The following is a 22,709-nucleotide window of genomic DNA, read 5'->3' as shown; positions in this document are numbered from 1 at the left end:
TATCTGATACATGAATTCTGTTTTACCTTTCCTCCATTATAAAAATGATATATGTTCATTATTTTTTTCTCTTTTCCATCTAATTTTATCTCTAAAATCACTCATACTTCCAAACATCCAAAAACAACTACTACTAACTGTCAGGATGTTTCCTTCCAATCTATTTTCTATGGATATGGAAATAACATTAGCAACCATTTCATTTCCTTTTTGTTAAATTCAGTACAGATTTGCAATATCAAATGACAAAATTCCTAATCAGCTGTGTGGGAAAGAGTTCTGGCTGCTTCTCCCATGCCAAAAAAATAAATAAATAAAAAAGTCAAAGCACACTTGACTAAATTTCAGTAGAAGAATTAGTTTCTGCAACCTGACCAAGGAAGAGATTCCTTGTTTCTAAGACCTTGCCAAGACGCATGAACACGAAAAGCAATCCAATAAAGCTTTTATGGTAGCCTCCAAAAACCATAATTACCCAACTAGATATGCTAGACGCTATTCTTCAAAGCTCAAATTCATGTCTCTAGCAAAGATGTATACATATACACATATATACATGTATATATATACACATACGTGTGTGTGCACATGTGCAGGCATGAATAGTGATTTTCTGTTTCTCTTGTTCTCTCTATATTTATTAGCTACATAATCAGCTATTTGGTTACTTGAAATATGAATTGTACAAGAAAGTCAAAATAAGCTTGATTCTTTCCTTTTATTCATCAAATTTAAGAGGAATATAAGTTGATGTCCAGAAGTGCTTAGTGCTCAGTAAATGGGAACCAATATAGTTTGCATGCTTTTGGCTTTTTGCTACAATTTGGACACCTTACTATGATGTTAAAAAAAAAAAAGAGTTCCATAGTCTTACTCAAACTCTTTAACTCAAACTCGCAGTCAGAAGTAGTTGGGGTTGACACATCAAGGAACCTTACCTCATTCTCTGATGAGCTTGCAGACAGGAGTACCTCTTGCGCATCGAAGAACTCAGAGACAGACTCTGACATGGACAGGCGGCTCTCATTGGCTACTTGCTGTGACAGGGGGAGATTGACATGGATTTGCTCACCAGCCTACAGAAGAGAGAAGCATACAGTGTAATTGTTATTGGTGTAAAGAATAGCTCTTTGCTCAAATTAGACCGTGATGTACTAGCCAGATTTCTAGAGAAATTCATACCATATGTTAAGAGTGGTGACCACAAGTAATTTTCACTTGCAACTCAGTAATGACCACAATGTAAGTTTCCTTCCGATATGTCTAAAGAATCCAAAAGGCATAGTTGGAGGATGCTGGTACCGTGACTTGATTTTAAATCTACGCTCAATTGATACCAGGTAGAATTTAACAGATTGAGTCCCTATCAACACCCTGAACTGACTGTGGAGTCAAGTTCATTCTCATATACTAGGCCTGTCATTACTAGCTATACTTAACCAGTACACTCAACCTCAAGAAGTATTTGTAGAAACCACTAAAGATATGCTAAGAAAACAATCTGTTAAGACTAATTTTTGAGATAGAATATATAAAAGTCATTTTCCAGTTTGATCATGAATTTTAGCCAATGAAATATATGACTAGACTACTGAACCTTATTCCAACCTGTATTTTTATTCAGTAAGTGATAAATATTGTTTTCCAGGAAGCTATTTAAGTTTCAATAAGAAAAATATGTGAGAAGTATAATATACATATATATATATTCTAGTACACGTTTCAGGTTGAAAAGAAGATTCAAACTGAGAATGTTAACTAATTTTTAAATGATAAAGTTTTAGAAATACTTCTAGATTCTGAGCAGTTGAGTGAGCGCAAGTGTCATCAGAGATCAGGGGACCCATGGAGGTGAATGGACATAGGGTGGGTAACTTCAATCAAAGAGAAGCTGTCTTGGGGTGGCATTTCCTAAGCAGTTAGATGGTAAAACCCTTGCACCTGTAGCTTTCTAGTAAAATGTATGTTTTCTGTGTAAATATGACCTTAGTATTAGTTAAAACTCTCACCTTGTTACATGCATCACTGTATATAAAACCTAATATTACTGTCAAAAAGTGTAAACTCTCATGGCTATAAAATAATAATTTTATAAACAGAATTATACATTTAAGTTCAGATCACGTACTGAATGTTCTCCTATCTTCTTACCATTTCTTCAAATATTCTTCTGAAAAATGGAATAATAATAGCGCCTACCTCAGAGGGCTGTTGAGAGTGTCAAATGAGATAACACATGTGAAATAGCACAATGCCTAGCATATAGTAGCGTTCACTTGACATGTGTTAGTCATTAATTATCATCATCATCAGCAGCAGTAGCTGTAGCAGCACCATTAGTACTATCTTAGCAAGGTCAGGTGGCTTCTCTCCTTAGATAAAGTTCTTTTTTTGTTGCTGAGGAAGATTCACCCTGAGCTAACATCTGTTGCCGATCTTCACCTTTTTGTTTGAGGAAGACTGTCCCTGAGCTAACATCTGTGCCAAACTTCCTCTACTTTGTATGTGGGTTGCTGCCAAAACATGGCCACTAATGAGTGGTGCAGGTCTGCGCCCAGGAATTAAACCTGGGAAGCTGAAGGGGAGAGCACTGAACTTAACCACCAGGCCATGGGGCCACCCCTGAGAGAGGGTTTTTAAAACAAATCTTAAGAAAACTTTTATCTAATGAACATTTCAAACGAAGGTTGAGACAGACAGAGAATTCAAAGCTGGGGTATATATAAAGTAAATATTCAGTGGCATCATGTGAGCACAAGAACAAATAAAAACAGACACTGATCAGGGCTGGCCAGGTGGTGTACTGGTTGGGTTTGTGTGCTCTGCTTCAGTGGCCAGGGGTTCACAGGTTCAGATCCTGGGTGTGGACCTACACATTGCTCATCAGGCCATGCTGTAGGGACATCCCACATACAAAGCAGAGGAAGACTGGCACAGATGTTAGCTCAGGGACAATATTCCTCAAGCAAAAAGAGGAAGATTGGCAACAGATGTTAGCTCAGGGCCAATCTTCCTCACCACACACACACAAAAAAAGTAGACACTGATCACCAAAAATAAATGATGTTAAGCTCAAAGAACACTGAACTATCAGCAACACAAATATTTATGCAGGGACTCTTACTAACAGTGAAAGAACTGTATAAAAATAAACAAAAATATGCAGATTTAGATGCTATAAAATAAGTACTGGACATCTATTAAAAATGAGTCTTACCTCATCGGGGCTAGGAATAATATTTACACTGACAACCTGATCACAAATAATAGATTCTGAATGTATTCTGTTCAACCGACTCCTTAGTTCAGCATTCTGGTTGAGTGCCTTAAAATGACAAAAATCGCACATGTAATTTCAAATTAAGCAAGCACAAAACAGACAAAGCAGACAGGTACACTTTAGACAACAAAGTCTAGGATATTCTTAGCTGTAACTTTTGGAGTCGTCATAGGCCAAAGCCTACTAGTAAGAAGGAAATAAATGGCTCAGAATTAAGGTATTCATTTTTTTGTAATATAAGACTACTACTTAGTAGGTTAGTGGGTTCAAAGAGTTCATGGGTTTCATAAAAATGATTCATGACATTCCCTCTCCCTTAGAGTTGGGCCCATTATCTACAAGTCCCGTCTACCACCAGATATATATTACATTTTACACTCTGGGATAAAACTATTGATTCTTTCATTTTCTTTTGTTTTGGTTTCTGGAGTTTGGGAGCTGTTTCCAAGCCAGATGGTTATCTTAAAAATTATTTGGAAATGGAATGAACAATGAACTGGCTTTATAGTTTATAGAATTATATTTTAGTCTAGTGACAGGAAATAGTTGTACTTTCATTTTCCTGGAGCACATAATTAACACATACGACAGTGTAGCAGAACTAAGTCAAGTGCAGGCCAAAAGGTGCCTTCACTCAGCAATGCAGACATTGAAAAGCATAATGACTGTAGCAGAGAAAGGAAACTAAGTTATCTGCATCACACTACTTTCAACACACTCTAAGTCAGCATCAAATACCATCTGCTATAACAGTTTAGTGTGTGTGGCCAGAAGAGAACAGCTTTACGTAAGATGGTCTCCCTCCCTGGGCCCTGTGGACAAAGGTGCCTGCGTCACACTGATGCACAGGAACATGTTCCACATGCGTGATGTACCTAACTGGAATTACATCAAGTCTCAAGTAAAAGACCGTTGTGAGGACAAGGCCCAGTGAAACGCTGGACAGCTCCTTTCCCTCCCGTTAAAGTCAGCAATTAGTAGATGGAAGTGAACGTTTCAGAGAGTGGAAGATAACATCAAGACTTACGGAAGAGGGCATCTGCCCCGGGGAATGGGGATTCTGCTTTCTTCATATGGAATCAGTGAATACAGTAAACTGACACGTATACAAATACCATAATTATAACTCTGTATCTATTAAAAAATCCAGGATAAACTACTAAGTGGCTAAACTTCACACTTGCATTGAGCAGGGCACAGCTGTTGACCATGGAGCACAGAACACGCTCTCTCTTCAACTCAGCTTTTGCTTTCGGAGGAGAAAATTGTTCACTTGCAGCTTTTGGCTTTTGTTTAAAGTCCTAAGAACCAATTTGTAAAATATGTGTAAACTATAACACACTTGGTCTGGTGGGACGTGAAGCACTGACGGATTAAATGTGGATACAGGGCCCACAGTCATCACATTGGTGGCTAGGAGGAAACATGTGCCCAGTTCTCTGAGAAAATGTGATATGTTAGTTAGAAAAAAGGTGATTGCTGTTTTAGTAAATAAGCCACATGCTTCAAAGGAAGAATCCGCATATCTTTACATTCTGCAAAAGTGCTCAGGATCATTGTTCTTAGAGCAAAATCTCAAACACTTGGAATTTGAAAAAAAAAAAAATACTGTTTTACTCCTATCCTTTGTGACTACTATCTATATGCTTATTTGTTCTTTCATTATTTCTCTGTCCACAGGTATACTGAAAGCTGTCTTAGTTATTGACATAATTGGAACCAGACATGTTTTGCTCTCTTGGAAGTAGAAGGCTTCACGCTAGGTTGTTTGATGGTTTGAATGGCAGAATCACAGCCTTGACCTCAGGGGTTCACACAAACCTCAACTAATGGTTCCTCCAAAGTGACTGCACCTTCTGTTGCCCCTGGAACAGAACTAGCAAAACAACCCCACAGAGACTTGAGGGCAAGGACAAGTAATGGCTTTCCTCAGGGTGAGAGTTATAAAAACAAGTTTGCCATTTATAAGAAAAGCTGTAGAACGGTTTCCTCCGGACATTTAATTCTTGTTTAAGCTCTCATCTCGTCCAGTATTCATGAAATGTGGTCCTGCCTACAGGTGTGTGCAAAGGCATACTAGGTAACCTCTAGCCATTGATATCAACAGGGAATGAGCTAAAAGTTTAAAAGGAATATTTTATTAATAATATATATGCGGTGGTAGAAAAAAGGTGTTACATAGCACAAAAAAGCATGGAAATAAATACTTTCCAAACTTGGGCAACCAGAGTGGCAGAAAGTGTCAGCAGACGACTGAGCATGCAGCAGCCCGTTTCTGCACGTCTTACCAGGGCGGCCCCTCTTTTTGCTTTGATCCTACAGACTGTTTCTGAAGTTTGCTACAACCCAGTGCTACAAGCTTTGTGGTGCAGTGCTCTCAGGCAGTGCTCAGGACCACATTTATTATTTCCCTCCCTGAAACTCAACTATTTTCTCTGTAATAATATCATGAAAGCATCCTTGGGAACACTGAAGAATATCGGTGTTTTCAGTGAAACGATGCTGTTTGTGATAATTACCATGGAAGAGCCCAGATAGTGGCAGAAACAACATACAGAGTGCACCCAAGGAGCATGAACAGTGGCAAAGCAAGGAAAAAGGAGGCAGGTCACCAGCCACTCGTGCCAGCCAACGAGCAAGAAAAGCTATGGCAACGTGTCAGAAATGACACTGGTCTATCACTAGTGAGCTCGATCTGCATTAAAAACTCTCCACAAGGTATGCTCGTTTCTCCAGCGCCTCGTGTCCCTCATATACATTCAGGTCTAATATATTCAAGAAACACAAACTTCCGTCCCAGTCTATAAAAGTTACCATCTGAAGATCTGAGCCAGAATCACTTCCCAAATCCCCACCTCCTTGGCTATTAACTTGCGTTCATCCACCCAGGCAGACAACGGGTGAGAATTTATGTTAGACTGGGTGAGACTCGGGCATATATATATTACTAAATGGAACTGTGGGCTCTGGGAAGGAAACACGGAAGGAAGCCTGATGGCCAGAGGAGGATATGAAACCTATGGCAAGATGGAATCATCAGAGACTTAAACCCTTTGGAGAAAAGCAAAACTGGTTCCAAAGGAGTGAGAGAATGAGCATGGAAATGGTCAAAGCTAGAGCTATGAAGAACCAAATCCTGGGTATCTCTTAAAAATCACCCTGTTTTTTGATTTTAAAATAAATACATACTATTATAGTATATTTGGAAAATGCAAAAAGTAGAAAAATATTTTTAAAAATTCATACCTTACTATCCTATCAACCAACTGTTGGTAGCTTGGTATATTTCTTTATAGTTTTTTTGGGTATGCATTTTTCACACTATTTAATGAGTGCATACTTTACATCCTGTGTCTGCCACTTATTCTTTGCACAGAAACATTTATTTTATGCTGCAAAATCCTTAAAAATATGATTTTAATCGTTGAATAATAAGCGATTATTTCCTATTATTGAGCACTTACGCTGTTACTGATCTTTACTAAAATAAATAAAGCTGCCATGAATGTTTATGTGCATAATGGTTTTCTATATTCAGCATTTCTTCCTCTGACTAGACATATCAGCCATGGACCAAAGGGTCAAAGGATAAAATATTTTTAAGGCTTTAATAAATATTGCCAAATTATGTTCAAAATGACATCAATTTGAATTTACTGGATAGCTAAAAATAGATGTAAAGGATTCTATGAAGAATATCTTTGTACAGAACAAATTTGGCCAAGTGTCAGGGCACTATGGAATTCAGGAACAAACAAATACACTTGGAACTTTCATCCCAACACTGAATATTTATTTTGGATATGTGAACTGCTGTGGGTAGGAGGGATGGTAAGTACTATGATTGGGATTTTAATTATGCTACTGAGTACCTTCAGCCAATTTTTTGCTGACATTCCCAAACATATCACACTTCGTTGATTCTAAGATGCACATTTTCTCGCACATTTAACACTTGTGAAGCACTGTGTCAGTTTAATTGACAGCAGTTACTTTCTTTCTTAGTAATGTGCAAAATTGTGGTACATCTAACAATGGATGGTGCATTGATTTAATGAAATATAGTAATTCTAGCTGGAGTACAAGAGTCATATTCTGCTGCTCACATTTGTACGGACCCAATATCCACTGCATTTAGCACAAGCTGTGCACAAATTCTGGGGCTTAAAATCAAACTAGTAACAGTGACAAAGTGTAATGTATTCAAGACAGACTCAAGTCAAGTGGAATCTTTTATCATCAATAGTAATCCGGGATGCTAGGTTACTGTAGTCTTATATACTATTTGATTTCCGTGTTCAGGGTACTACATGAAATGGGATGTGAAATTATAGCTGTTGTGAAATAAAGTCATTCATAAAGGAATAGATGCCACATAAAATGCCTTGTCCTATAGGCTCAAATCCAACATCTATGCTGCTTCTCAGGTGTGAAAGTTACTTTTAAAGTTTCATGGAGGTAAAATAACAGAATTATGTGTGTGTTTGTGTACATATAGATCAGGGAAGAAGTATCACTTTAGAAGAGGAATTCATTATACTGTTCAGTTGCAAATTATTACATGCCCAAGGCAGGTAACAATTTATGCTGAACATGTAGTGAAGAATGCTAATTTCATCTATTTTATATGCTGTGTGCCTTCTAAAAGGATGATGGAATTTGTCAAGTTAACATATTTAAAAGCTTTATTGAAAAGCAGCATTTTAACCATTAGACATATATCAAACATGACATACAAAATTAAAAAATGTGCTTCAAAAATGTTAGCTAATTTAAGAAGTTATTTAAACACAATCTCTCTCTCCTTCCCTCTCTGGGGGGCCACTCAACTTGGTAACCAGTCATAAAAAAAATCTGAGGTTTTAACTGATGACACTTGAATATGGACCAAAGATGTCTTTAGGCTACCTGAAATCACACTATAAGGTGAAGTTATATTAATATAAAAAGATACGCAGAACAATTGTCTCAATGGACTCAAGCTATTTAGTGTCTTGTTCAATCCCAAGTGCTATACTAAAAGAGGGAAAATGAAAATAGAGTTGGCCAACCGCTCCATCAGTTAACTGTTTTCCATCTTCAGCATCTCCTTATCTGCTGGTTCCTTCCCCTCATGATACAAACGTGCTGAGATGACTGGAAATTCCAAGGTTGACTTTCAGTCCATGTATCGTTTGCTGCTAGATTAGATTCTGTTAACCTTTTCCTGCTTGTGACTATCTAAACTCTTTACCCTTGATCTCAATAGTCATCGCTTTCTAAATTCTTCCGCTGCTTCCCCTGAGTCTCCATTAAAGGATCTTTATTTTTTTTTAAGCCTTTCCTTTAAATATCAACGCTCTCAATAGCAGTACATTGACCCTCTTTTATTCTGATTGAAAACACAATTTATCAACACCAAAACTTCACCGATATACTGGGGTATCCACATCTTTCTCTCTAGCCCAGACCTCTCTCCTGAGCCCCAGATCTGTATCTTTCATTCTCTGTTGGATGTCCCACAAACACCTCAGTCTCCACAAAAACCACTCATTATTTACCCTTGACAAATCAGCTCCTCTTGTATTTCCTCTCCTGGGGAAAAGAACAATCATTTACCCAGCTATCCAAGTAAACAACCTGGAAAGTAATCTTGACTGTTCCTTGTCTCTCTCTAACATTCAGCTGATCTCCAAGCCATGCTGACTCTCCCTGCTCAGTGTCTTTGAAACCCATCCCCTCCTTCTACCAACCCTGGCACTTCCTTAGTTCAGGCCTGCATTATCTCATATCATAACAGTCTGTCCAACTAGTTTTGCCTTAATTCCATCCATCCTCCATACTGTACCAGAGTAATCTTTCTAATATACAGAAGTATGCAGTAATATTTCCAATTTCTGGCATTTTCACTTATTAGTTAAAATTCTTTAAGGCCTCCCCATCACTGATCGGATAAATCTACTCTTTTGTGTGGTCTGTGATGAGCTGGTTCCCACCTACTGAACTAGCTACTCTTAGATTAATTCTTTGTTCACTTGACTCTTCAACCGCTAGGAACTAACTGCCGTTCTCCAGACACTTCTCTGTTGGTCTAAGCAAGGATAGTGATTCCTTAGAAAGGAGTGAACTGTCAGTAAACTTAAATGCCTAAGCAAAAGCTGTGGTGATTTCAAAAAGAGAGTCCAGCCTCAGCACTGATGGGAATAGATGGCCAGTGAGGGTACAAGTGGTGCAGTGGGAGGGTATGAATAGACACAAGAATTCACATGAGCCAAAATGCTGTGATAATATATAACTGGAAGCACTGAATCTTTTATCATGTTAGCATCAGGTCCTTCCTCATGAGTTACTGCTGTCTACTCAGGCCCATTTCAAGGCTTGATTCCTCTGTGAAGCCTGATCTGTGGCTCTGCTCACAGCTCAGGGCTCTCCATTCTTGACAGAGCCCTGGAAATCAGTACCACCCATGCGCCGCTCTGAATGGACTACAGCATGGTCCATTTAACTGTTTCCTGTATAAATACTGCTTATCTCACTAATCAGATCACGAGCTTCCTGGGAACATGGCCAGGGCTACTTTTTTCTTGGTGTTCCATACTTTGCACTGTACCTAATATACAGTCAGTTGACCGAAATGAACAAATGAAGAAGTGTTTCAAAATTTCTCTTCATCCTCCTTTTTAGTCCCACCTGATGCCTCACCCTGGATCTCTATTTACCATTCTCTGTCTTAGCAGCAAGCAAATAAAAGCAAGCAAGCAAGCAAGAAACACATTTTCTTATTTTTCTTGGTATAAGCTTGTGTTATATTACTAAGCCTCCATCATTAAGTACATCTGAAGGAAACACTGGAACATTTAAGGGGACAAGATGACATGTTTAAAAAGTGACATTTGCTTGTTTACCTAAACATTATTTTGATCTTCTGATTCATGATGCTTTCAGAATAATGATTCAGAAGATCAATTAACATGGACTGAGCGTTCAACAGTTACGTGACATGAGAAGAGTCCAGGGCATCCATTAGAGTGTGCTTATGGAGCAAGCCCTCTGCAGACTGCCACGACAGCTGCTGCTCTCAATGCTCATGCTCCCAAGTCCCCTAGTTCTGCACTGGAAGCAGCATATGCACCTCAACTGACAGTGTTTTATGGTGAATGCAGAAACTGTAGCCCAGATAACAGTACTCAATAACATAAAACTTAATGTTGAAAATAAACTGACAGTTCAGGTACATAAAACATGGTGAGACACTTGAAGTCTAATTTTTAGGAACTGAGGGAGACTATCCAAGCAGGAGCTGATCCACATGGAAAACCACTTACCCAGGATTTGCTTGCTCCATCACTCTGATCCAAGGCACCAGGAAGTGAACAATATTTTATATAAACACTGAGTTCTCATATAAAAATCACATAACAACACTGAATTCTCAAAGGAATTTTTAAAAGTGCATTTATAGACTAATGAAGAAAATATTTCAGAGGAAGAGCTTAGTGTAAGAAAAGCATAAGTGCAGTTTTATAGAATTTTTATTAGAAATTTCAACTTTGATATACATAGGGATTTGATTAGATTGACAAGATTGATATAATATATATTGTAATATATAATACATTTTAAAATATGAAAGTCTAGCTTTAGGGAGCATAACTGAGATAGGAAGAAAATCCTAAGAATGCAAATCAGAAAAAAAAAAAGGTAATACTAATCAGTAATTTTCAACAGATTAAAATATATTGTAAGTGGGAAAAAATATTGTGTGGAAGATCTAGTAGATTTTGTTCTATTTAACATTTGATTGGGTATATTATGGAACATACTTTAGACGTGTAAATCATGGATACACACGTGATTCTTTTTTTAAAACCAGGGATTGCCTTATAAATGACCAGAGAGAGGCATTAAAAGTATTCGATCAGCCAAAATAATAATTATACATTTGTGAGCAAGTTTGGCGGATTTACACTCTTACCTGGACATTTTTTGGAAGAAAAGCAATAAAATTTAATACTGATACTGCAACATCTTGGGAGAATTTCAGATGAATGTGCCACCTCCATTACAGACTGCCTCCATCCCCATCCTTTACCTTACAGGGTTGGGAATGTGTCATGAGCATGAAACACACACTCTCATTTACCTGAGACAGTGACTGTCGGAGCCGAGCCATCTGTGTGCTGTGGCCTTTATTGTGATCCTGCTCAGAAACCATCTGCTTAAGCTTCTCCTTCTCTATAGCTATGCTATTAAATGCAGACTTCAAAAGAGAATGCACTTGGTGGGGGAAAAAAGTGAGAAACAAAGATTAAATGGATCCACAAAGAATATACAAAATTATAAACTTCTCAGCATTTTAACTCATGCATAGACATTTTATGGAAAGATTATGTTACAGTCTAATTAAAAGTCAGCCTCACAATGGAATCTATCAGAATATCTATACACAGAACAAATATGGTAATGGTAATTCATCAGGGTGAAGATTTCAGCATTTTATACCAGACAAACCAACACAGACTTGGAAGCAACATATAAAATATCAATATCAATTCTAAATATCAATATTTAGAAACTAATCTATAATTCCTAGAAGGAAAAGGGAACAAGTTTTACTCTACCATAGTTGATGAGAATATTTGAGCAGTTCTGAGTACCATGAAATCTTATGCAAATCATTTAAAACTATCCAAAAATTATTGCCCAAAAGTGTGCAACCCAAAAAAGAGCATTTCATGAGTCCTGCCAACATAAAACACGTGGCTGACTTTGAAGTTCTAACCAGTTCTCTTTGAGGTAGGAAATGATTTGATCTTAAGAACAGCACTAGCATTACTTTCTCAGCCAGAAACATCTTTATGTCAGAAGTGCTTTCAAAGAGAACAAACTTTCAGTTATAAGATGAATAAGTTCTGGGGATCTAATGTACAGTACGGTGATTATAGTTAATAATACTGTATTATATACTTGAAAGTTGCTAAGAGAGTAGATCCTAAACGTTCTTATCACAAAAAAGGAATGGTCATTATGGGATGTGATGAAAGTGTTAGTTAATGCTATGGTGGTGATCATTTTGCAACATGTAAGTGTATCAAATCAACATGTCATACACCTCAAACTTACACAGTGTTATGTGTCAATTATATCTCAGTAAAGCTGGAAATAAAATAAAATAAAAGCAATAATAAAAACAACCACCCCTCATCTGTGCATACCTAACAACACACATTGGTAAAATATGAGGCAGTCTTTAATTTTGGAATACAAAAGGGTTGAATTTCCAACTCCTATCTTTACAATAACAGCTTCTGTAATACACAAAGTCTTCTAAAATAGGGATTTTCTTATTTGAGAAAGGTTATTTTCTAAAGAAATAGAAATTTTTAACACAAAACAGTGGCCTGAATTAAAGGGGAAAAATGGCGGGATCACAAGGGACTCACAATCCATTGATTTATATGTTACATTCCAGGCATCATCAATTTAAAGGTAATAACTTGATAGCTGAAATACATTAACCCCACTGGCAGCTCTAAAAGTGGACTCTCACTCATTTGAAACTCTATAATTCTTTCTAAAGAGTTCACTCAATAATCACAGAAAAGCCCTTTTTTTCCTAGCACAGTTGAAAAGAAAATATGTTGTTTCAAAAGAGGCTTTAAAATTCTGTTGAAACTTGGATTTCCTGAAAGCCTCAGGATTGCAACCAAATACACAAAGCTTTCCTGGGGCTGCCTTAAAGCGATCCATCTCCCTCTTGAAGCTGTGCTATACTTTCCTCACACATTTGTTCTCTCATTCTACCTGCTCATACAATCCCGCCACCCCATTAGAAGTAAACATTACTGGCCACAAGTCTATGCTGTTATATAAACAAAATAACATTGCTCCAGTCTGATGACATAGTTAGCACTCAGCTAAGAAATTTAATAAAAATGTATTAGGAGTAAAATAGCAGATGAAAGACATTTAGCCTTACAGAATCTCAATGGAGAAATCTATTAAAAAAAAAGGGAAGATGATTTAGCTTAATCGTTTTAGGACTATGGAATTAAAGAAATATCTGATAGCAAATATCTTTGCTGATGGTTGAGAGTATAAATTTTGTTGACTCCCCAGAGATGCCCTCAGTGTGCGCCCCTTCTTTTCCTGAGCTGCCAGGCTTTTGAGAATTATGGGGAACACTTGAGATGTTCTATTTATCATGCATTTTCAAGAATATTTTATAACCTATTACCAGCAGCCTCAGGGAAAATAAACTTGATTACTTTGTAATAAGGTGTTAGTGACTGAAAACAACATAATGTATACTTTTCTTGAAGAGATTATGCATTTTAAAAGACAATGCCTGGGAAAGTACTATCTTAAGTCAAAAAATGAATTTGAGCGTCTGAAATTTAAATACTATAGCAATAGGTTGGGGGGGGGGGAGTTAATTTGGGAGCTGAGGCTCTTCCTGGTAAACAGAGATAGGACTGCTCAGTCCACCTACGCTCTACTATCTTACTTCTTATTTGTTTTGCCCTACTCTCTGTGGCTGATGACAACTGAGCTTATGCAAAACATCTTACTGAAAATTTAACATTAAAAAGACTCCAAGGTGGGGTTGATTTCCCCTCCCCTCAAATCTGGGCTGGCCTGTGAAGCTCTGACCAGTAGAGTGCAGTGGAAGGGACACTGCATCAATTCTAGAGCTGACCTTGGACAAGACCAGCAGCTTCCAGTGCTGGGCATATGGGTGAAGTCACCTGGAACATTTTAGCCCAGCCTAGCCTCCAGCTGATTACCACTGAGTGAGCCCAGTCAACGCCACGTGGTGCAGAACTGCCTACCTGAGCCCTGTCTGAACCTCTGACCCAGAAACTGTAACCTACAATCGATGAAGTGTTGTTCAATAGAAACAGAGAAAGATTCAAACAGAATCTGTTTCTTTTTTTCCTTGCTAAGCATAACCCACAAGTATGTATTAAATGATAACTAAAAGATACTGAAAAAAGATGTTGAATAGTAGCGTCTGCTGACCTGCCTACGATAACTCTTTTGTCTTTCTTCCTTCCTCCCCGCTCAATGACACTTTCTTTATTCGGTCAAAACTGTAAACCTATGATGTGTGTTCTCCCAAGAGGCAGGCATCATATCCTGTGGTGTTTTGTATACAGAACTCCAAATAGATTATAAAACATTTAATCTTTCTACCATGACCCCTAGATAAGGATAAAAGGGTAAATGGCAACCTCGCATCAAAGAAGGGAGCTTCTCTAAAGGGCACGTGATATTTGTTGTTACCTTTCTGTGCAATTAGACAAAATTCTTCTTGAAGCTTTGTATAATCCGTTGAACTTTCCAGAGGGTCAGTGAGGTGGCTAGGGGGAGTCTGAAATTCAATATCTGCACAAAGGTTGGGGTTGGAGGAATGCAAGCGGACTGGTGACATGGTAGCACTGAAAGGAACCTGAAAGGGGGAGATACAAATTATTAAAGAGCAACAGTACATTGTTCCACATTCTCTTACATAGAAAAGACCTCTTCCCTTCTTCAAAATAATAGATTCCTGTCTAATGACACACTTGGGGACACCCAGTGCTCTTATTTTGCAGGCAGTTGGGGTGGGAAGGAGTCTCATTTCTCATAGTTGACTTAGTACTACACTGATTCACTGGTATCTCACTGTCACAGGCAGAGACGACTACAGAATGACAGGACGAAAAGGCGTAATCCCAGATAAGCTTCAGCTCTCAACCCACAGTTGTATTTAAAAAATTACTGGCAGAAAACAGTAATTGGAACTGCGACGTAGCTGACCTTCTCTTACAAAGTCTGGGTACTCGTGTCAGAGGACTTTTTATGCTCAGTTCTTTCTGAGCCTGGAGCAGGAACTTACAGAACAGGTGAAAATTCAAGAGGTGTATATGCAGAAAGACTCACTTGCTCCGTGGCCATTAGATAAAACATAAAGTTTAACTGTACATATAATAATGGCTTAAGAGACTCGTGGTTAAATTTGAAATTGATTTATTAAAATATATTTGTAAATGAAATATATATTATATAAATTACTATAGTTTACCTTTGCATGTTACATGCAACTCTGTTACATATATGAACATGGCTTATAAACTGGCCAATACTGAAAATCATTAACTAAAAATAGTCATATTACTATAGGTTTTCCCAAATGGCTAAAGCTACTTACTTGCCCAGGATGGATCTGGGCTAGGCTTGTGATGGGTGGAGGCAAAGCACCTTTCCCATTACAAATGCTGTCAGCCAAACATTCTTGGAAAAGGAGAATACCAATTCCTCTTGTAAATCAGATCACCAGTAACCGCCCCTAATTCCTACTGCACAGATTTTCATTCAATTACCTTCAAGAATCAGATTCTTAGACTCCTCCACAAGGTGAATTTTGTATAAATTAAAGGATAATTCACACCCTCTGTCTAACAAGAAATATGCTGTAGGAGAAAGGAACCAATATCTCGTCTGTTGTATATGTATGTCAGAACCACTTCCTTTTTTTCATTTTTCGATTTAGCTTTAAACTTCATGACAGAAAGAGAGGGGATGGTGGGCGGAGGGAGGCAGGTCCTCCATAGGGACACTGGCTACACTGGGCTGAGAGATGTCAACAGCTTGTTTATCGCATCAGGATCAGAACCCCTAGCTATTCCAGAAAAGAGATACAAAAATGGCAGATAAGCCATCTGAGAAAATGGAGTCCTTGGGCTCAATAATTTGCTGGAATTCTGTCCAGGTAACTTTGTGATAACGATGACTGAAGTCTTTTGGGGATGCCTATAAAGGAACAGGATTTATGTGGAAGAATTCTTGAAGATAGATAAAGGAAACTTCTGACCTTAACTACAGTGATGCTAAATCCAGAAAGAGCAGTCAGCCCATAGCCCTCTAGAAGGGGCACAGAGAATCCATGGAAAGGTTGGTGGAGATGAGGAGGTCATGGGGAGAGACTCTGACTTACAGAAATGGGTAGACCACGGAATTTTTAGAGTTAAGGATCTGGTTTCCCAGTGGAAGGAACTAGAAGAGAACTTTAGAAAAAGAAATGTGGGTGTTTTGTGATTGGGACTGAAATGTGTTGAGGGATAATGGAAAAGGGTTTTATCTGCACTCAGATACCCTCAACACTCTAGAGACCGGCATGGCATGAGAAAGGGGTCTCTTCTTTGAGTGGGTAGGGAGGCTGGGGGAGAGGTCCCAATGGAGGCCACAGTACAGTAAAGGCCCAGGGAGTCCGGTAAAGACCCAGACTTGTCCCTGAGATAACAGCTTCTCAATTAAAAGTTGGGATTAGACACTGAGAGGAAAAACATGTTACAAATTTTATTTATTTATTTATTTTTGAGGAAGATTAGCCCTGAGCTAACATCTGCCAATCCTCCTCTTTCTGCTGAGGAAGACTGGCCCTGAGCTAACATCCGTGCCCATCTTCCTTCACTTTTTATACGTGGGACACCACCACAGCATGGCTTGCCAAGTGGTGCCATGTCTGCACCCAGGATCCAAACCAGTGAACCCTGGGCTGCCGAAGCCAAATGTGCGCACTTAACCGCTCTGCCACGGGCCGGTCCCTATGTTACAAATTTATATTTTGAACATAATGCAACTGTAGATTGGCAATTAAAACAGTAAAAATAATCTCGTATATAACCTACCGGGAAAGGGATTTGGAATGCTCTATTCAAACTGCAATCAGATAGTTCCTTGGGAAACTGAAAACTAATTTTTATATACTTCTGCCTGAAAATGTTTATACTGATAGCTTTTTTGTTAAAAGAAGTGTACGGAATGAGTTGTTTTAATTGAAGAACTCATGAAATGAAATTGAGAATACAAACTGAAATGTATTAATCTAACTCTAATTGAATATCTCTTCAGCCTGGGGACTTTTATTCATCAATTTGGGTATTGTGGGATTCAAAAACTTAAGCGGTAACTAGGTTCTCTGTCAGTGATGGTTGGAGCGGAAGCTGTCTCCAGCTCTCAATGTTTGTACCCGAGAACCTTCAACACTGGGCGCAGCCTTTACAACCCGCTCAGGAAAGAAAGCCGAGGCTTCCTGAAATGTTGTGACAGGGAGGAAGGCTGATCCCGGAACATTCTGGTACCAATAACTGCAGTTTGGAATGGGGATGTTAGGAGATGCTTTAACACCTGTCTATAAAGAAGTCAAAAGTGAAGCGGATTGACAGTGGAACTACTGGCACTGAAATTTAGCAACTGTAACATGAAGGAAAAAGAGAGCACACAACAGCAGATCTAAGACAGATACTAAGCGGATACAACTCAGGGAGCCAAGGTCAAAAGTCCCCTGCTGTTCTTACTCTGCATTACCTACTGGGATCCTTGCGTGGAGTACTGATTGCACTGGGACTCTTGGGCTTCTGCCAAGGGAGCGGCCAGTGTTTCCCTCTTTCCAACCCCCAATTCTGTTGGGTCTGGCTGATGTTGCAAGTGAATCATTCTGGGTGCTAGTGCTAATAATCAATAAGAATAAATCTCTGAAACATCTCCTTGGGTGAGCTTTTCTTTGGGAGCAATCTCAGGTGCCTGAGGCACCTGAGTGGGCAAGGAGAACAAGCAACTAGAAGTCATTTGGAAGGATTCTAGGTAAAAAGCAGCTAGCAGGATGGAATAGGTTCAAAATGTGTGGGCTGACTTTACTGTTGGGAAGAGGAAGTACTAGGAATTAAGGGGACCACTGCACTAAAAGAAAGAGGGGAGCCGAGTCACTGGCAACAGGTCACTGAGATGTGGGTGAGGGGGCGAGGGAAGCAGGTGAGGGTGCTGCTAGGTGCTGCTGTGCTCTGGTATGGAGTTAAAGCCATAAATCCCAGAGGGTTTAGAGCACCCATTCCCTCTAGTTATTCCTGAATACATTACTAAATGTTGCCAGCCTTTCTCACTAGATACACTAAGTTATTCTTAACTTCTGTGGTCACAGCTACCCTGGGAGGTGGGCATTGATACTTTCCTCTTTCAAAGCTTTTCCTCTTCTACTCGCAATTTTAAAAAGTCTAAACCCATTCTATTCAAAGAGGTTCTAATCCCAGTTTTATTATATTTGCTATATGTATCTGAAATTAAAAAATAAACACAATCACTTTCCTGCATGCCATCTAGGCAGTATATTATTTGAGAAAACATTAGGATTTTCATAAAATGGTTGATCTTTTCTTTCCATACCGAGATATTGTTCTCTCTCTAATAATCATCTGGATTTCTGAATTTTATAAATGAAAGATTACATTTAAGAATTATTTAACTGATTTTCATGCATCTATTGTCATTATCTGTGACCATGTCAGTGTCATATACTTTATTCACCTGCATCTGGATACATGCCTAAGATATACACTAACCAGGAAATCAATTTTTAAAATTTATTTTCTTTAAATATTCACAAAACTGTGAGTTTAAAAGTCAGTTCCCCAGTAAATTCAAAGTCACTGGTTCATTTCATAATCACAAACAATTCTGTCTTTCAAACAGTCTAGCTGAGCACCCAGACGTAAAGCAAGAGTCAGTCACTAACCATGAGGCAGAAAACCAACAATCCTCACACCAGTCTCCATTCTCCTACAACACAACCAAAACTTTTTCGTATTTTTTCAGCAATTCTAGTCTTAAAATATATTCCACCATTAGCAAGAGCAAGACTAAGGTTAATTCAGGAAACGTTACTGAACAGCCAAAAACCTAACATCCATGATTGCTATGAACTCAGTACCCTGTATTTTAAAAAGTTTATACAATGTTATGATTAAGCAAATATTACGATTTACTTTTATTCAGCAAAGGGTTCCTGTATTTACATATTCTATTTTATATTCCACATGGACGGTTCACTATTCTAAACACCTGCTACTCAATTTTAAATTTTGGTTTATACCCTTATCTATCTCAATACTTCCCTTATCCTCCTAATATCCATCCTATTTTCTCTTAAAAAAAAGCCAAAGCAACCTCCATATATGGATTAAACACCACTTAACTTTGTGATTTTCTCCTTTCTACACTATATTTTCTGATTTTCAGCTTAATATTCTTTCCAGAAAACAATTTTCCCTGTTAAGCCTAATTTGGGTAGCCATTTAGAGATGACATCAAAATTCACCTTTTCTTACCCTCTCATTTCTTTATTCTCACATCCTTTTCAAATAGTCACATTGCTACAAAAAAAAGCACAATTTATGTCTGTAGTGACATGACTTTTCTTAGAAAAACAAAAATCAGTTAGCAAAGGTTCCAATGTCAGTATGGCAAAAAAAATAACAATATCATTTAAGGAAATCCCACACCATAGGGAGCTACACTCAGTTTCACAGCCTTGAATTTACATTACCTCTCACGCTCATAGTCGAATAGAGAACTGGACTATGTAACAGTTTTCCATTGCAAACACGAATGCCCTGGGTGACTCCTGACATGCAAAGACAGCCAGAGAACATGCGAAAGCTATGCCAACACAGGAGTGGGCTACAGATGATGCCATTGCACGCCAGTGGCACCATTAGAACAGGGGAGGTGACACTGGTACACAGTTTCTCATTCTTATTAAACATCCACTTGAGATTGAAATCCACTCACTGTTGTAGCCACTGCTGCCGCTAGCCTCTGCCGGCGCCGACTGGTGCTGAACTGGCCCTTCGCAGATGGCCCTTCCTGACAGTGAATGAAAGAGGAGGGAGGAGAAAACAGGGGATGGGAGAGGAGAGGACAGGATATTGGAGGATGAAAGAAAATCAGACAAAAGAGAGGGAGAGTTTTTAACGGAAGTTGATTTTTCCTAAATCTTAGCATTGAAAAGAGCTCGAAGGGGCATTCATGCTGTGAGAAAAATTTATTATCCTCATCACAGAACACCCAAACACTTAAGTCTACTTGCTGAATATAACTCCCACCCCAAAGGGCGATGGAAAGTTATGAACTGATGAATAGCTTGTGATTTTAAGGTAAAATAAATGTGAATACCGTTTTATTCATGCAATGTCATGGTATATGAAGTCAAAAGGCATTCAATAAGTGGAAGCAAAGAAAAAATAAGTTCAGGAGAAAGTGGTCAAATAAATAATACACAAAGGATAAAACTAACAGGTTGTCATGAGAGCCTCCTGGTGGCCAGGCAGAATTTTTTTTGTTTCTTGCTGGGAGGAAAAAATAAAGGAAGGCTACTGGGAATCTTCAAGTCCCCATTTAGTCCCCTATGATAAAGCTCGCGGGGATTCAACATGAAAAATGTGCTGGGATTTTCAGGTTGAAGCATTTTCCAAGGAGGAAGCTAGTCCTCATAGCATAGGGGGAAAAAAATCTCAATTTCCTCAGAGCGTTGAGACAATGCCTAAAAAAATCACCTATGAAAACGTGAAAGCATGGGTTTCATTTAGTGATGTGCACCCATGCATAAATCAGGAGCAGAATCTTAGAGCTTTCTTTCCTTTTTTCTATTTTTGGAGGACAGGATTAAGGGATGATGATGTTTCCTTCTAACCACTCCACTTTGCCTCCATTTGACAGACCCTGACTCTTCAAGGTTATGAGCATTAATTTCAGTTCTAATTAACTGAGATGTGCTTAGAATCACCTAAATCACCTAACAGTCCAGGCTGAGGAAAAAAAAAAATAGCTCAGCTGCTTTAGTCTTTTGGGAACAACAGAAAAATATTTGAAATTCTTGTATCTCCATTTCTCTTTAAAGTTTCCAAATTACATTCACATTTCTCTTCCTCCATTATAAACCTGCATACATATGTGTATGTGTTTATCATACATACACATACATACATAATCTGTTTTCCACAGAAAGTTTTCTATACAAAATCCCTTTATGCTTAATACAGTAAATAAAAGGAGAAAGGACTTCCTTTTACCCTTCTGTGTAATTTGAATTTATATTGAGAGAGAGGGAACATTTCCGCCCCAGGTTTCTCCTTTACTCAACCCCACCCTTTCGAGACTGTTGAGGGTCTTCACTTAGTGAGTTAATAAAATTGTTTTTGTGGACTAAAAAAAAAAGATCTAGGATGCACATGACTGACATCAGATCACTTATGTGCCGCTCCTGACTTCCTGCTAGTCCTCACTCTCCTCAGTGTCTGCGGAGCTAGTACTTAATTCATGCTATTAGCAACATAAGAAGTCCAACAGCTCTCCTTCTACAGCAGCCCTTATAAAATTATTCTCTTCTTGCCCTCCTCTACCTCTTTTAACACAGCAAAACTATAACTGCATAATGACAATGTTGAGATTTTTATTAGAACAAGAAATTTGAAGTATGGGAGACAAGAAGACTTTTTTCTAAAAGGTCATTCCAGAGTCTTCTAGGGCAACTGTTGCCTTCAATGAGTCACACAATGGATTCCCGAGGCTAGCTTCCCAATGGCTTCAGGAGATATATGGCCATACAGGACCAAAATTTAACCTCCACATTCAAAACAATAGCATAATCTAACCTATGTAAGAACTGGCAATCAAACAGCCAGTATAACATGTTCTTCATGTTTACTTTCCTGAGGTCAATTTTTTAAATGATATATCTTATAATTATTTCAAAATGACAACTACTACAGAATGCTGAATGCATTCAGTGAAACAAGTGTTATAACAACAGCAGTCACCATAACCACCACCACCACCAGACAGGCTAGGTCCCTTCACAAATGGCTAGTGTACTGAAAGTTCCAAGCAAAAGAGAGGCTGAAAAATGAGCCACTCACTACAAAAGCCTCTAAAGTTGGCTGCAACAATGACCATCAGAGAAAGTGGTTCAAGTTGTGAGATGATTATGGGCTCAAGACAAATACTTGGTACCATCAGATGGGATTCCCATGGTCAAGAAACACTGAAAACAGGAAGGAAAAACCTGTGTATTAGGATGGGAAGAGGTGGTGGGTATGTTTAATCTACAGTAAAATGAATGCTATGCCTTTCTGTAGGTAAAATACCAATGAGTAATGACATTTGTTTTGGTCATAGTCATCCCGGGCTGATTGTGTGGTTCCCCAGCCAAGTGTGCAGGTTGAAGAACCTTCTAAGCAACTTCCCAGTAATAGAGGATGAGCATCCTAAGGGATCCTGGAAGGGCTGCGGGTTTGGGTGAGCAGAAAAGGTCCAGGGATGGTACCAAATTCCACAGTGTTCACCCTACAATACCTTTTGTTTTACCAGTCCAAGTGGAAGTGGGGTTTCTCCGAGAACGATTAATAGCTTACTGTCACTCCCAAGTCTCTTTATTTCCCCTTGGGAGTTGGAACTAAATATGCTACTTCTGAAACTTTATTCTTTGAATGTGGGGAGGTGATGATTTCAATTTCCCTCAAAAATAATTAAACCAGAATCACAAGGGACATTTTGTTACTTTTTGGCAAAAAAACCCCAAAGCAAAATAGCATAAATAAAAATGTAAAAGCAAATGACAAACCCCTCAAAGATG

At 38.5% G+C, this 22,709-nt stretch overlaps 1 protein-coding gene across 13 annotated transcripts in view; it reads right to left on the bottom strand.

Annotated features, from left to right (window-relative positions):
• Positions 1-22,709, bottom strand: part of OSBPL6 (oxysterol binding protein like 6) — a 102,265-nt gene that overhangs the window by 18,838 nt on the left and 60,718 nt on the right. For 9 of the 13 annotated variants that reach the window (XM_046659241.1, XM_046659244.1, XM_046659243.1 and 6 more), the window contains 5 exons: positions 19,868-19,942; positions 14,546-14,711; positions 11,403-11,536; positions 3,218-3,325; positions 939-1,076 (listed from right to left, as the gene is read on the bottom strand). In XM_046659241.1, coding sequence (XP_046515197.1) covers positions 939-1,076; positions 3,218-3,325; positions 11,403-11,536; positions 14,546-14,711; positions 19,868-19,942 — 621 coding nt within the window. The remainder of the gene's footprint in view (positions 1-938; positions 1,077-3,217; positions 3,326-11,402; positions 11,537-14,545; positions 14,712-19,867; positions 19,943-22,709) is intronic. The other 4 variants (XM_046659249.1, XM_046659252.1, XM_046659251.1 and 1 more) reach the window with 3 other exon arrangements.

Source organism: Equus quagga, chromosome 4 (assembly GCF_021613505.1).
Source record: "Equus quagga isolate Etosha38 chromosome 4, UCLA_HA_Equagga_1.0, whole genome shotgun sequence".
Lineage (NCBI taxonomy): Eukaryota > Metazoa > Chordata > Mammalia > Perissodactyla > Equidae > Equus > Equus quagga.
Note: the sequence above shows the minus strand (reverse complement) of the source record. Positions and strands in the feature narration are given on the sequence as shown.